This window comes from Cydia amplana, chromosome 23, assembly GCF_948474715.1.
Source record: "Cydia amplana chromosome 23, ilCydAmpl1.1, whole genome shotgun sequence".
NCBI classification, from domain to species: domain Eukaryota; kingdom Metazoa; phylum Arthropoda; class Insecta; order Lepidoptera; family Tortricidae; genus Cydia; species Cydia amplana.
Genome location: NC_086091.1, coordinates 6,319,190 through 6,335,263, shown reverse-complemented (window position 1 = coordinate 6,335,263; position 16,074 = coordinate 6,319,190). Strand labels below are relative to the sequence as shown.

The window sequence follows — 16,074 nt, the reverse complement described above, 5'->3', positions numbered from 1 at the left end:
ACGGTCTGATATATAACTCTAATAAGAGTGAAGTAATGGTTTTCAGGTCTGGGACTCGTTTACCAGAAAATGTGCCCCCAATTAGGTTGAACGGGATCGAACTTAGTCATGTAAGGCAATTTAAATACCTAGGTCACCTGCTCACGGACAACTTGATGGATGACGCTGACATCGAGAGAGAGCGTAGGGCGCTGGCAGTCAGGGCGAATATGTTGGCTCGTAGATTTGCGCGGTGCACGAGAGAGGTAAAAGTGACTCTTTTCCGAGCTTACTGTACCTCATTGTATACGTGCACTCTATGGGCTCATCACACGCGCAAGGCTCTAAGCGCCCTACGCGTCCAGTATAACGATGCGTTCAGGGTGATGTTGAGGTTGCCGCGTCGCTGCAGTGCATCGGGCATGTTCGCGGAGGCGCGCACCGCGTGCTTCTTCACCACTCTGCGCAGGCGGTGCGCGTCCTTGCTCTGCAGAGTACGTGCTAGCCCCAACATCATCTTGAGCATGATCTCCAGCAGGTTTGATTGCCCTTACATGAACCACTGCATGCTAATACATGTAAATAATAATATAAAGTGAGGTATATTTTAATTATGTAATTTAATTTTAATTTAATTTAATTTTAATTTTATTTAATTTAAAAATGTAAAAATATGGACTTATATGGTTTAATTGTCTGAAATAAATTTATTTTATTTATTTATTTATTTATTTATCACGGTTCATGAGATACAACCTGATGACAGACAGACGGACAGAGGAGTCTTAGTAATAGGGTCCCGTTTTTACCTTTCGGGTACGGAACCCTAATAAGAGTGTATAGATTTGTAACCGGTCAGCAATGCGAGGCCCTTGGAGATGCAGAGATCTAGTCTAAAGTCCCACTTACCATCGGCACTAACAGCCTTGTATGCTTGTTTGCCACCAACATGGCATTTTAACCTTTTAACTGTTAATAATATAGGATCCCAAGTTCACAAGTGATGTAAACCGTCTCTTAAATAATGTACTATTTCTCAAATAGCTTTACCTGTCATCTTCAATGTGACAGATATATTATCCGTTCTCTTTGATTCTGAACACCCGACGGTTAGCATCGTTTATCGTTTATCTAGATATAATCCTAAGGCATCCATTATATAAAAACCAACTGATCTTGCTATCGTTTAATAATTAAACCTGTGCATCATCTGAATTCGTGTTTCACATTTATTTTCTTTCTCATCCTGGAGTCGCCACGGCTGCGAGTGTGCATTTCTGCCAAGAGGTTATCGCCCCAGCACGACACGCCGCCATTGCAGTTGCAGTTTGAGTTTGCCAAAAACAGATCGGCAAAGCGGGCATGTCTGATGATGAAAGAAGAAATCGCGGACAGAATGTTGCACCTACTACAGGATCAGGTACGGTCGCCGCGCCGCCTCCGTCGCAACCTGGAACTTCAACAAGTGGTCATGGAAGCTCTGCGACCGGCGGCTACCACGTGGAAAAGCTGAATGGCCACCAGAACTTTAATTCTTGGAAATTTGTTATGAGGAATATCCTCATAATCGACGGCCTATGGAAATGTGTCCTGGGAGAGGATCTTGACCCCACGCGCGACGAACGTGCGCTCGCGCGCATATGTTTATCAGTAGCGTCCACCTGCCACCAGTATGTGCAAAATGCTAAAACTAGTAAAGAAGCTTGGACCAACCTAGTTAAAGTATTCGAAGACTCCGGTTTAGCAAGAAAAGTTCTTTTACTAAGAAAGTTACATAGAATAGAACTAAGTACATTTAGCACAATGACTGAATATATACAGGAGACGATGGCATTGGTACAGCAGCTTGCTGATATAAATAAAGTCATAGAAGACGGTGAGGTCGCTGAAATTTTACTCTCTGGACTGCCTAAAGACTACGAAACACTAGTGACTAACCTGGAAACGGTGAGCATGACATCAACACTTAGCAGCGAAATAGTGAGGACCAGACTTTTACAGGAAGAGGCTAGAAGAGCCGATGCAAGTCCCAGTAATGGAACGGCCTTCATGTCCAAACCTTCATCTGTTCCAAACTTAAGACGCTGTACATATTGTGGCAAAAATGGACATTTAAAAAAATCCTGCTTTAAACTCAAGAGGAAGAAGAAAGAAGATCAGGCAGCCTCCAAGGGCCTGCTTGCCTCCGCCTTCGCAGCCTCCAGCAGTGATTTTCTTATAGACTCTGGCTGCAGTCAGACTATGGTTCAGTGCAGCGAGTTATTTCAATCCATAAAGCCAACCAATAGTGAGGTCATTATTGCCAACAACTCTAAACTGAAATGTATTGGATCAGGAGAAGTCGAGCTACAGTTTAACAACAATGACAATGCTTTAAAATTAAATAATGTACTGTTGGTTCCGGATCTCTCTGCCAATTTGCTTTCGGTAAGTTGTCTAGTTTCTCAGGGGTATAATTTAGTGTTTTCAAAGGAGGGATGTCTAGTTTATAATGCTAATTCTCTTAAAATCTCTGGCAAACCAATTCATAAAGTTGCTTGTACAAATGGGATCTATCGATTGCCCCTAAATATCTCCCCCGTGGTGCACTCTTCATCTCTCTTGCATAGGCAAAAGGCTCAGAGTGCCAAACCAATTGAGGTGTCAGCTGCAGAGTGGCACAGGAAATTGGGCCACTTAGGTATGTCTGGAATGATAAGTTTAAGAAACGGGATGGCATGCGGTGTTTGTTTTCAGGATACGGGTCTGCAGGAGTTGAAGGACTGTGCTACTTGCCTTAAGGGAAAGATGGCAAGCCAGCCATACCCTTCAGCCTCCACACACCGTGCCAGTCAAGCACTGCAGCTCATTCATTCTGATGTCATGGGACCCCTGCCAGTAGAGAGTTGGGGCGGCTCGCGCTATGTCGTCACATTCACTGACGACCACACGAGGATGACCCATGCCTACACTTTGAAGAAGAAAAATGAGGTACTTGCAACATTTATTAATTATAAAAATCTTGTTGAAAAACAATATGGTCTGCCAATAAGAACCTTGCGTTCAGATGGAGGTGGGGAATACTGCAGCCATGCTTTTACTGATTATCTCACTAAACATGGAATTGTTCACCAGACTACTGTTCCGTATTCACCTTCCCAGAACGGAGTCTCTGAACGCCTAAATCGCATTTTATTGGATAAAGTTAGATGCATGCTTTTTGAATCCGGTTTAGACAACCGTTTTTGGGCTGAGGCACTGATGACTGCGGTCTACCTAAAAAATAGGTCGCCTACATCAGCACTCTCTGGCCATACACCATTAGAGAAGCTGACTGGATTGAAGCCTAATCTCAGTCATTTGCATACTTTTGGTTGCATTGCATATGCTTTATTGCCTAAACATAAAAGGACTAAATTAGATCCAAAATGTAAAATGTATATTTTTGTGGGATATAATCATAATCATAATCATAATCATAATCATTTAATCGCAATAGTGAAACTTCAAAAGGTTACAGGCTTGCAGACCCACTTGACCCCAGAAAGGTCATTATATGTAGAAATGTAGCATTCATAGAGAGCAAATTTTATACCAAAGACATGGATAAATTAAATTTTATTAACAATGATTTTAGAAATGATTATATTTATTACGAATTTTTAGATAATGATATTGAAATGAATGAAGTCAATAATTTGAATTTATCTGATAAATCAATCAATTCTAGTCAAATTAATTGTAGTAAAGATTCTAGTCAATCTTTATGTGAGCAAAATGTGATCAGTTCGCCTTTGATTTCAGGAGATGACGAGCACTACTGCACCGGGAGTGAACACGATGGCTCCGTGTCGTCACCTGACGAGGAGTCGCCGCGGCGGCGTGTGACGTCATCCGACGCCGAGACGCCGCCGCAACGCGTTACGCCACCGTCGAGGGGGGTGACACATTCAGGGGAAGAGGAAATCTCTGTTCCCGTGTCGCCAGTGTCTTCACGCCGTCCCGTTCGTAGCACTCGTAATAAGTTGCCAAATAGGTATGAAGATTATGATCTTAACTTTTCTCTCCTAACACAAGATGGCGCTGGGTTGCATGCGGATCCTCTAACATACGAGGAAGCCATTTCTAGCTCCGACTGTCTCCATTGGCAGACAGCTATGCAAAGTGAATATGACTCACTTATTGCCAACAAGGTATGGAAGTTAGTTGACCGCCCTAAAAATGAAAATGTTATAAAATGTAAATGGGTTTTTAAAAGAAAATTTGATGCATCTGGTAAATTTGAAAAATATAAAGCTAGGTTGGTTGCCAGAGGTTTCACACAAGTTTTGGGGGTTGATTACAACGATACTTTCTCGCCTGTTGTTAGGCACAGTACATTAAGAATATTGTTTTCATTAGCAGCTGAGTTAGATTTAAATATTAATCATGTTGATGTCGCTACGGCATTTTTGCATGGTGAGCTGCAAGAAACCATATATATGGAGCAGCCTCCAGGTTTTAGTGATGGTAATAAAAATAAAGTCTGTCTACTGTTAAAGGGTATATACGGGCTTAAGCAGGCTAGTAGAATTTGGAACTTAACAGTACATGATTTGTTATGTAAAAATGGTTTTAAGCAAAGTGATTGTGAACCATGCGTTTACACTAAAATTTCAGGTAAATCAATGACTATTTTAGCACTGTATGTTGATGACTTCTATATTTTCAGCAATAGTACTAGTGATAATAAAGACATATTATCTTTGCTTGAAACTCATTTTAATGTTAAAAACCTGGGAACACTTACCAGCTGTTTAGGTTTAAATATATGTATAAACAGAACTGAGCATTTTATAAAAGTTGACCAGTCAGATTATATTAAAAAAATATTAGTAAAGTTTGGCATGCAAAATTGCAAACCGGCCTCTACGCCTATGGCTACAAATTGTAAATTGCAAAAGGCTGATGTGTGTCTAGATGATAATACTTATAGATATAGAGAGCTATTAGGGTGTCTTATGTATCTAAGTGTGTGCACTAGACCGGACATTGCATTTTGTTGTAGCCAGCTGAGCCAATTTAGCCACGCGTACGATAAGTCACATTGGCAGGCAGCTAAGCGTGTTCTGAGGTACTTGGCAGGGACACTAAATTATAGTCTATATTTTTATAGGTCTGGTAGTTTAGACTTAACTGCTTACTCAGACGCAGATTGGGCTAACGATACTGTCGATCGTAAGTCATACACAGGTTTCGTGGTTAAGCTGGGTCGTAACGTGATAAGTTGGGAGGCACGTAAACAGCGGTGCATAGCCCTTAGCACGGCCGAGGCTGAGTACCTTTCTATTGGAGATGTTTGTAAAGAACTTTGTTTCATAAAAAACTTTCTTACAGAGCTTTTAAATGTTAATTTTAATATTACTCTGTATAACGATAATCAAAGTGCTCATAGAATTGTAGAATCAAAAGAATTCTGTCACAAGCGTACCAAGCACATTGATTTGCGTTATCACTTTGTCAAAGATTTAGTACAGAAAGGATTTTTAAGTGTTAAGTATATGCGAACTCAAGAGATGATAGCCGATGTACTCACAAAGTCTCTAAGTGCTGAAAAACATAAGAAATTTGTTGATAAGTTGTGTTTAAAATAACTTAAATGTTTAAATGTTTCTTTGTATTAGCATGTAGAGACTTGAATTTGTTTTTATACATTAGACTAGCATGTAGAGCATGTAGAGTTAGCTTCATCATTTGTTTAGCTTGTTATCCTAAGGGGAAGTGTTAATAATATAGGATCCCAAGTTCACAAGTGATGTAAACCGTCTCTTAAATAATGTACTATTTCTCAAATAGCTTTACCTGTCATCTTCAATGTGACAGATATATTATCCGTTCTCTTTGATTCTGAACATCCGACGGTTAGCATCGTTTATCGTTTATCTAGATATAATCCTAAGGCATCCATTATATAAAAACCAACTGATCTTGCTATCGTTTAATAATTAAACCTGTGCATCATCTGAATTCGTGTTTCACATTTATTTTCTTTCTCATCCTGGAGTCGCCACGGCTGCGAGTGTGCATTTCTGCCAAGATTAACCGCCAGCAATTTTTGATCGAGCGTGCTCGTGTCGCCACTGACAGTAATTGTGCCACGCAGAGTAAGGTTGGCCTATGCCAACCTCTTACGGGAGTTATAAATGTGCTGTAAAAACCAAATCAGATCTTTGTCTTATTTATCAGACTGGCGATATGAGCTGGATATGTAATGTCTTATATATCAGACTCTGGCGGTTAAAGGGTTGAGACATATTCATAAAAACTTACTCATTTCATCGGTCATATCCAGCCTAGCATTTGTTGTGTGGTTGGTAGGTATGTAGGGGAAAATGCTATGTACAAAAGAAGTCACCGAAAGTATTTACAATTATATTTACAGTGTTATTTACATCAATTTAGGTATATACAACAAATCAACGAATTATTAGAAATATGAGATTTCGTCTTAGGCAGATCCTGTCCGTTGCCCACAGACTTGTCATTTTCGCGCTCGCGCTTGACAGACAGCTGAAGTGTGCGAAAGGGAAGCCATCACGTATATGAACATCGCATGAGTGCGAAAGAGTTAGACTACAAATGAGAAAACGTGACCATTTTTGAATTTGACGACGGCCGCGGACGGCCAAGAGCGTATCACCGTAATTTTCAATTTGAAAAATATACACAAATTCGGAAGAAAACTATTTGATAAAGTAATACAATGAAGATAGTGTCTTGTAGTGTACCGGATTTCAGTGTCACGGGGCCAAATAAACCTAGCAAATACTCATTTCAGAGGAATAATGATATTCCGAGCGAAATTTTCTTAACGATATTTTGTCAAATTAACAGCATAAAAAGTGTAAGAAGCCGGTTTATACAGTTGATTATAAGTTTTTCTTCCTTTGTGTGCTAATATTTTATCATATTACTCAATAATTTAAAATATATTGTGTAAAAACATAAACTGTTACTTTACGCTAGGGCTTGACAAAATGTTCAGATGACAGTATCGATAACTTGTCGGTATATTAATAGCTATGTAATCATTTCTTCACGAGACATAATTAAGATATTAACCTTTATAACCGACTTCAAATAATAACGATTGTTATACCATTTTGAAGGTGCAGATGTTTAGCAGTAAATTTAAACTTCACTTTCCAACACAGTAAGAGTTAGACTAAGATAAGGCTGTAATGATTTTGATCCGCGAATATTCGGCAACTATTCGGTATTCGGCCTATTCGGCCACTTTGCCGAATATTCGGTATTAGGCCGAATGTTGCCTACTATTCGGCCGAATACCGAATATCTGTTGCACCTACTTAAAAAGAAAAATTGCACAATAAAAATAACCAAAATCTATGTAGGAATATTTATAATGTGTTCTTGGAAAGTTGGTAAATACGAACACCCTTTTTTGAGCATTTCTTGATTAAAAAACATTTCATTTTTATCATGAGTCTGTTTTGTTTGACTCTATTCATTAATGCTTTTCAACAAAAATATATCTTAGCTAAGGTTGAGCTTTGTTAGCGATCAGGTTTCATAATAATTGTGACTCAAAATGTTCGCATGTCATGCCGAATATTCGGTATTCGGCCGAGAGAGGGGCCGAATATTCGGTATTCGTTATTCGGCCAAAACCACTATTCGGGGCATCTCTAGTTTATTTTATACATCATAATGTCGTAGAATTTTAACGTTTAAAATAATACATTTGAAAAAGTAGTCGATAAAGCAATCAAACACCGACAGATTATTAATATGTTGTAACATGACATCACTATTTTTGATCTCACATAGACAATTTACGCACACACTTGCATTTCATTTTTGGTCGCACTTTTGAAGATTGACAGTTGTTCTTGTCTATTCTAATTCTATGCCGTTGCCAAGCGACGGCGGTGGCGCATCGCGCAGGCGCGCGGACTTTAGGCGCGTGTAGAGTGGCGAGCCGAGCAGGCCGCCACATGTTCCCCCTGGCCAGACCGTGGCTACGGTCGATACCTAGCGGGGAACCTGACTAGTCTTCCACTCCTCGTCCGCTTCTCGTTGTCAGTATCGCTGTTGTCTGTCTCAGGCGATTGCGGTGCCACTTCTCGCATGACAAATGCCGGCTTGAGTCTGTCGATCGACACGTTATTCACCTTGCCCTTAATGTCAATAGAGTAGTATTTCGACTGTCGCTTAATAACTCTATATGGGCCTTCGTACGGTGGTTCAAGCGAGCTGCGGACACGGTCGACTCGAAGAAACACGTGGGAACATGAATCTAAGCCACGTGGGATGTAAAACGGTGATGATGAAATATGCCAAGATGCGGGTCTGGGTGTGAGTTTAGCCATGTATGAGCGTAGACGTGTGGCGTACTCAGTGATATCTGCCACTTTGTAGTCGGGTAGAGGTGACAGGAACTGGCCGGGTAAACGAAGCGTCTCGCCATAGACGAGCTCTGCCGGGGTAGTCTGTAAATCTTCCTTTACGGCGCTTCGAATACCAAGCAGGATGAGGGGTAGAGCTTCGGTCAGAGATGATAAGCGGTGGTGCGGAGGTGGTGAGCACCAACCATCGTGGTCAGAGCCTTGAAGAGCTGGCTCTCGAACTGACGACCACGGTCTGTGGTCACCCGCAGCGGACATCCAAATCTGGCAAACCAGCCAGATACCAGGGCTGATGCACAGGATTCAGCAGTGATGTCTCTGAGTGGAAACGCCTCAGGCCATCGCGTGAATCTGTCGATGACGGTGAGGCAGTATCTGAAATCAGAAGACGGGGTAAGAGGCCCTACGAGGTCGAGATGAATATGAGCGAACCTCGAGGATGGAGTGGTGAAAGTGGAAAGTGGTGAAATGGTATGACGAGTGATTTTGCATTGTTGACATTTCAAGCACTGTTTGGCCCACTCTCCACAGTCTCGGCGAATCCCTGGCCATACGAATCGTTCTGAGACCAGTCGCGCGGTAGCTGAGCATCCTGGATGATGAAGTTGGTGTAGCTGGTCGAAGACTTGCTTCCGGAACTCTGGAGTGACATATGGACGAGGTTGTCCAGTAGAAGTATCGCAGAAGACGGGTAAGGTACTGCCAAGTGTAGGCATCTTCTGCAGTTTGAGTGAGGAGCCGTGGAGGATCAGGTCTTGCAGCTCTGGATCAGCTTCCTGAGATTGTGCAAGCGCCTGGTAGTCAATAGGGACGGCGATTTCCTCGACGCGAGACAAGGCGTCAGCGACAACGTTGAGAGTTCCAGGTAAGTATCTTAAGTCTGTTGTAAATTGCGAGATAAAGTCCAGGTATCTAAATTGCCTTGGCGAGCATTTATCTCGGTTAGTAGAGAAAGCAAAGGTAAGTGGCTTGTGATCTGTATACACTATGAAATCTCTGGCTTCGACCATATGCCTGAAGTATCTGATGGCTTCATACACAGCCAGGAGTTCTCGGTCGTACGGGCTGTACTTCGATTGTGGCTTGGTAAGCTTGTGCGAGTAGAATGCCAAGGGTTGCCAGGTGTCGTTCACAAGCTGTTGAAGTACTGCGCCAATAGAAGTGTCAGAAGCGTCACTGAAGATCGCTAGCTGAGCTGAAGGATCCGGATGAGCAAGGAGTGTTGCTTTAGACAGCGATGACTTGCAGTCTTCGAAAGCCTGTAGCAATTCAGGAGTCATGTTCACTGGATGTGATCCTTTGATCTTGGGACCAGACAGAATGGAGTGAAGAGGTGCCTGAAGTTGTGCAGCGTTGGGTACGAATCTGCGGTAGAAGTTTATCATACCCAGGAACCTTCTGAGTTCCTTGACTGTTTTAGGGACGGTGTACTCCTGGATAGCTTGCACCTTAGATTCCAAAGGCTTGGTACCTGAAGCTGTCACACGGTAACCAAGAAAAGTGACTTCGGATTGGCCAAACAAGCATTTGGAGATGTTGATCCATACGCCGTACTGTGTCAAACGCTCAAACAGTTGACGGAGATGACCTTTGTGCTGTTCCAGTGAAGAGAAAATCAGGATATCGTCTAAATAACCATAGCAGAAGTCTAGACCGAGCAGAACCTCATCAATAAACCTCTGGAAGGTCTGCGCTGCATTCCTTAGTCCGAAAGTCATCAATAAGTCATCATAAGTGAATGGGAATTCAAATAAGCCAAATGGAGTGATAATCGCGGTTTTGGGAATGTCATCAGGGTTCACGGCTATCTGGTTGTAAGCCTTGACCAGATCGATGGTTGAGAAGATGGTACAGCCGGATAGTTGGTGAGAAAAATCGTGAATATGACGAATAGGGTATCGGTCAGGGATCGTTCTGGCGTTCAGTGCCCTATAATCACCGCAGGGTCTCCAGGTGTCATCTTTCTTCTTCACCAAGTGAAGTGCACTGGCCCAGGGACTTTCTGATCGACGGGCTATACCGGATGCCAACATATCCTCGAACTCCTTTCTGGCAGCTTGCAGACGCATCGGATCAAGGCGGCGAGGTTTGCAGGATACTGGCGGTCCGGGAGTGGTCTTGATGAAGTGCAAGGTGTTATGCTTCGATGGAGAGTGTCTACCTGGAGGTCTGGTGATAGCGGGATACTCGCGTAAGATTTCATGGAATTCCGTTTCACCGGTAACGGTTTTGACGGAAGCAATATTATCGGACGACGTGTAGGGCATAGCGGCTACCGATAACGATGTAAGATTATCTATTAGTCGACGGTTTCGGCAGTCTACCAATAGATCGTAATAGATGAGAAAGTCGACTCCTATAATCGGTTTTGACACGTCGGCTATAGTAAAGTTCCATGGGAACGCTCTTCGTAGACCCAAGTTGATAGTTAGATGTATCGGTCCATATGTATGTATGACAGAATTGTTGGCTGCAGTTAAATCAAATTTTGATTGTGGGCAAGGCGTCTTGACAGCCGACCGGGGGAAAACACATAAATCAGATCCCGTGTCAACGAGGTACCTTATTTTCGTAGTCCGGTCGGTAATGAATAGACGGCCAGATTTTGAGGTAGGGCAGTCGCTGGCCGCTACTTCCGACCGCCCGGGTAGTTTACCGAGTCGAAACTGCAGGGCTTACTACATTTATGTGCTTTTTGCCCAAAGTTGTAGTGATAAAAACAGTGCGGATGGTTAGACGGCGGCTGCGGCATCCTAGGTCGAGAGTGGCTGTGCCTTCGTGGCCTTGACGACGAGCGCGAGCGCGAGTGCGTACGTCCTCTTCTGTATTTAGTCTTTAATAAAGCGACTTGCCTTGTAAGCTCGTTGACTTGCTGGGTCAAGGCGTCGGTAGGCGAAGCGGGCGCGTGGGAGATAGGATGCGCTGGTGCGTTGGTGGTAGCAGCACCAGAAGTAGTCGCCACTTGCGGAGCACGGGGTGTTGGAGGAGCTAGCTCATAAACCTTATCTGCTAGATCGGCGAGCTGTTCTAAAGGCTGCTCAGACTGCGACGCAAGTATGGTCTGAACATTGTGCGGTAAACGGTCGCACCAAATTGTCCGTAGGAGGTCCGAAGTTGCAGCGGCGCCGGCCAGGTTTTGTAAGTGGCGCAGAAACTGGGACGGGCTGCGGTCGCCCAGCTCCTCTTGAACAAGCAGCTGCCGCGTCCGTTTCTCTTGCGACGCGGACAGACGTTTTATTAATTCGGCCTTTATTTTGGGATATTTCTCGGTAGCGGGAGGGTTAGTAATTACATCCTTTACCTCCATTGCATAGCGCGCCTCTAATTGCCCAGCTACGTAATAAAATTTGGTATCGTCAAGTGTGATTTTCGATAAGTGAAACTGAGCTTCGATCTGGGCGAACCACAGGGCGGGCTCGTCCGCGTTAAATGGAGGCATGCGGACGCCAACCCTACATACCTGCGCCTCCTCGTTTGCGTCGGCATAATCTTCATGGAGATTTTCTTTCGACATCTTGCGTTAGTCGGTAGTCACCAATGTGGTTGATAGGTATGTAGGGAAAAATGCTATGTACAAAAGAAGTCGCCGAAAGTATTTACAATTATATTTACAGTGTTATTTACATCAATTTAGGTATATACAACAAACCAACGAATTATTAGAAATATGAGATTTCGTCTTAGGCAGATCCTGTCCGTTGCCAAGCGACGGCGGTGGCGCATCGCGCAGGCGCGCGGACTTTAGGCGCGTGTAGAGTGGCGAGCCGAGCAGGCCGCCACAGTTGTGAACTATACTTCCTCTTGACTGTACAGCTTGATGGTTCTACCTCGAATGTCCTAACGACACCCAACTTGCTAGCCGCCATGTCTAAAAATGGCGGGCAATTAACCATTGCTGATTGGTTGATGCTAACTGTCAAACCTGACCAATCAGAGTTTAGCAACATTCCCATTGGTAAGTTTGACCCAATCATATTCAGGAAAAGTTCAGTGTTGCCAGTATAATATCAATTATTGGTGCGTTCAAAACGTATGATGACTATCTGTTGGGTGTTGCCTTTTAATTGTGTTTATGATAACACTGCGTTCACAAGAAATCATAAACGCGTTAGCTTAAATTCAATGCAAACACAAAAATCATGACATTCGGCCATCAGACTACGTGCAGACTCCGGCGCACGTAAAAATAAACCCAAGAAAAATATCATAGGAACGCAATGCATTATACAATAAAACGAATGAAGTAGCCAAATTCAATATTATTATTTTTGTTTTTTCTACTCCAGCACTTAAATGTGTCAATTAAATGACTGACAGTGATATCTAAAGCAATGTCATTTGAATGCTTTGTCTATAGGCTCATAAGATGACTGCTAGCAGTCATCTTATGAGTATAATACAACTGCTTTATTTTTTTTAAAGATACAAGTTCCGATCATCTTGATTGAAAGAGGTATGTTTTCATTTACAATAATAACTCTTTTTTTTTTAAATAATAACTCATTTTTTTTTTAAATATTAACTCTTTTTAGGGTTCCGTAGCCAAATGGCAAAAAACGGAACCCTTATAGATTCGTCATGTCTGTCTGTCTGTCTGTCCGTCTGTCCGTCTGTCTGTCCGTCCGTATGTCACAGCCACTTTTCTCCGAAACTATAAGAACTATACTGTTGAAACTTGGTAAGTAAATGTATTCTGTTAACCGCATTAAGATTTTCACACAAAAATAGAAAAAAAACAATAAATTTTTGGGGTTCCCCATACTTCGAACTGAAACTCAAAAAAATTTTTTCATCAAACCCATACGTGTGGGGTATCTATGGATAGCTCTTCAAAAATGATATTGAGGTTTCTAATATCATTTTTTTCTAAACTGAATAGTTTGCGCGAGAGACACTTCCAAAGTGGTAAAATGTGTGTCCCCCCCCCTGTAACTTCTAAAATAAGAGAATGATAAAACTAAAAAAAATATATGATGTACATTACCATGTAAACTTCCACCGAAAATTGGTTTGAACGAGATCTAGTAAGTAGTTTTTTTTTAATACGTCATAAATCGCCTAAATACGGAACCCTTCATGAGCGAGTCCGACTCGCACTTGGCCGCTTTTTTTTTAATAATAACTCTTTTTTTTAATAATAACTCTTTTTTTTTAAATAATAACTCTTGTTTTTAATAATAACTCTCTTTTTTTTTTTTTTTTTTTTTTTTTTTTTTTTTTTTTTTTTTTTTTTTTTTTTTTTTTGCTGCAGCTGTCATAGAAAAAGTAATGTATGCAACAGCTCATAATTGGTTCTTAAAATTCTCGGGTCTTTTTTTACAAAACTCGACTTTTTTTTTTTTTTTTTTTGCTGCAGCTGTCATAGAAAAAGTAATGTATGCAACAGCTCATAATTGGTTCTTAAAATTCTCGGGTCTTTTTTTACAAAACTCGACTACGTCTCGTTTTGTAACTTCGACCCTTGAATTTTAAGAACCCTTATTATATCACTGTTGCATAAACTACTATTATAACATTATTCTTCAACAATGCATTAGTAAATAATTCACATTATAAGCAATCACTTGCAATCATGACATTAGGCCATTGTACTGATAGTTTATCAAAAAAACTAGGCTAGGTATGCTTATTACAAAGATTCTACATTCACATACAAACATATAATAGTATGCTGCAAATCTAACATAATTAACCTAAGTAGAATCTGAGTCAGAACTGCTATCGTCATTGTCAGTCATAACATTGAGAGCTTTAACATTAATCCATGGTCTCATTCGGTCAGCTGAGACTACAGAACAGTATTTCTTTGACTTTTTGAAACCAGGGATATTAGTGATTTCGTACCTGTCATTACCTAATATTTTGTATGGACCTATGAATTTGGGTAAAAGTTTTTTGCTTTGACCTGGATTTTTCGCAAAAGAAATTTTTGTTATTTTAACCAATTCGTCAACTTTATACTGGTCCGCAGGTTTTGTTTTCGAATCATGTGACTTTTTCATTTTATCTTGTTTTTCATCAATTTTAACCTTGATTTCTTTTCTTAATTCAAGTAAGTCTTGATGCCCGTTAGTTTCCGCAACAAGTTCGCTAAACATAATATCAGGGATACCTTTTAGTCTCATTCCGAAAAGTACCTCTGAAGGCGTTTTTCCTGTTGTGGCATTGACTGTACTGTTAATGCCAAACTGCACCTTTGGGACAGCTAAATCCCAGTCTTTTTCATTTTGAAACGAATTTTGTGCTGCTAAAGCATTTACGATTACCTGATTAACGCGTTCCGCTTGACCATTGGCACGTGGACAAGCGACAGCATTAAGAACGTGTTTGATATGTCTTTCAGCACAAAATTACTTAAACTGACCAGACGTAAACGCTGTTCCCCTGTCAGATATAATACGTTCTGGTGAACCAAAGTCCTGGAATATGCTTTCCAAGGCTTTTATTGTTGTATTGCTTTTGGTGTTCTTTACCGGTCTTACAAAAACATATTTCGAAAAACCGTCAACAACAGTTAGAATATAAACATTTTGTCGTTTACTCTTGACAAAAGGTCCAAGGTGATCAATATGGATCGTTTGAAAGGGAATACTAATTTTTTCAATGGGATAGATGTGTCCTTTTTTTTCTGGTCTTTTGTTGTCCTTGTTGTATGCACATTCAAGGCACGCACTCACGTATTTTTTTACAAAGCGGGCCATTTTGGGAAACCAATATTGACTTTGTATACGCTCGAGAGTATTGTTAATGCCAAAATGGCCCACTTCATCGTGGTTGAGACGACATATCTGCCACCTTGCTCCTTTGGGTATTACCAGTTTCAAAGTATCCTCATCATGATCTCTTACTTTTCGGTATAGTACATTATTCTTAAGTACGTAATGTTTTTTTATATCCACGTACTCTTCGTCCATCTCAGGTTTTAATGTTTTAATTATTCTACTTGTATCTGAATCACCTAATTGCAATGTAACCAGCCAATCACTTTGTTCAATGCGGAGAACAGAAATAACATTTTCAGGGTTACAATCGTCGTTGGGGACTTCCACAGGGTTTCGACTTAATGCATCGACGTGCATCATGCGGTCACCTGGACGGTACTCTATTTCATAATCGTACTCTCCCATCTGTAAAAGCCATCTTGCTATCCGCGGTACGAGATCTTTCTTGGTTAGGGCCAGACGGAGAGCTTGACAATCTGTAAAAATTTTGAATGGGCGACCCAATAAATATACTCTAAACTTCCTCAGTGAACAAACCACTGCTAGAGTTTCCAGTTCGTAAGAATGGTAAACTTTTTCTTCCGGTGAGGTCTGACGGCTAAAATACGCCACAGGTTTAAGTTCATTGGTACCTTTTTGCCGTTGCATAAGTATTCCTCCAATCCCAAGAGAACTTGCATCCGTGTGTAACTCGGTCTGGGCTGTATGATCATAAAGAGCCAATACCGGTCTACTGCACAATACATTCTTTAGACTTGAGAAGGCGTTCTCTTCTGCATCAGTCCATCTCCAGTCAATACCTTTCTTTAAAAGTGCAGTTAGAGGACGTGCGATTTGACCAAACCCTTTTACAAATTTTCTAAAATAGCTGACCAATCCAAGGAATTGCCTCATTTCATGTATACTTCTAGGGGTTGGAAATTGTTCAATCGCATCAGTCTTTTGCCGACTTGGTTGGATACCTTGTTCCGAAACTTCGTACCCAA

At 41.4% G+C, this 16,074-nt stretch overlaps 1 protein-coding gene across 1 annotated transcript; it reads left to right on the top strand.

Annotated features, from left to right (window-relative positions):
- The first annotated feature begins 1,270 nt into the window (after positions 1–1,270).
- LOC134658603 (uncharacterized) lies at positions 1,271–4,675 on the top strand. The gene is made up of 4 exons (XM_063514256.1): positions 1,271–2,406; positions 2,716–3,331; positions 3,763–3,962; positions 4,670–4,675. Exons 1-4 carry the CDS (start codon positions 1,342–1,344, stop codon positions 4,673–4,675), a joined length of 1,887 nt encoding a protein of 628 aa, XP_063370326.1. The 5' UTR covers positions 1,271–1,341.
- The last annotated feature ends 11,399 nt before the right edge of the window (positions 4,676–16,074 follow it).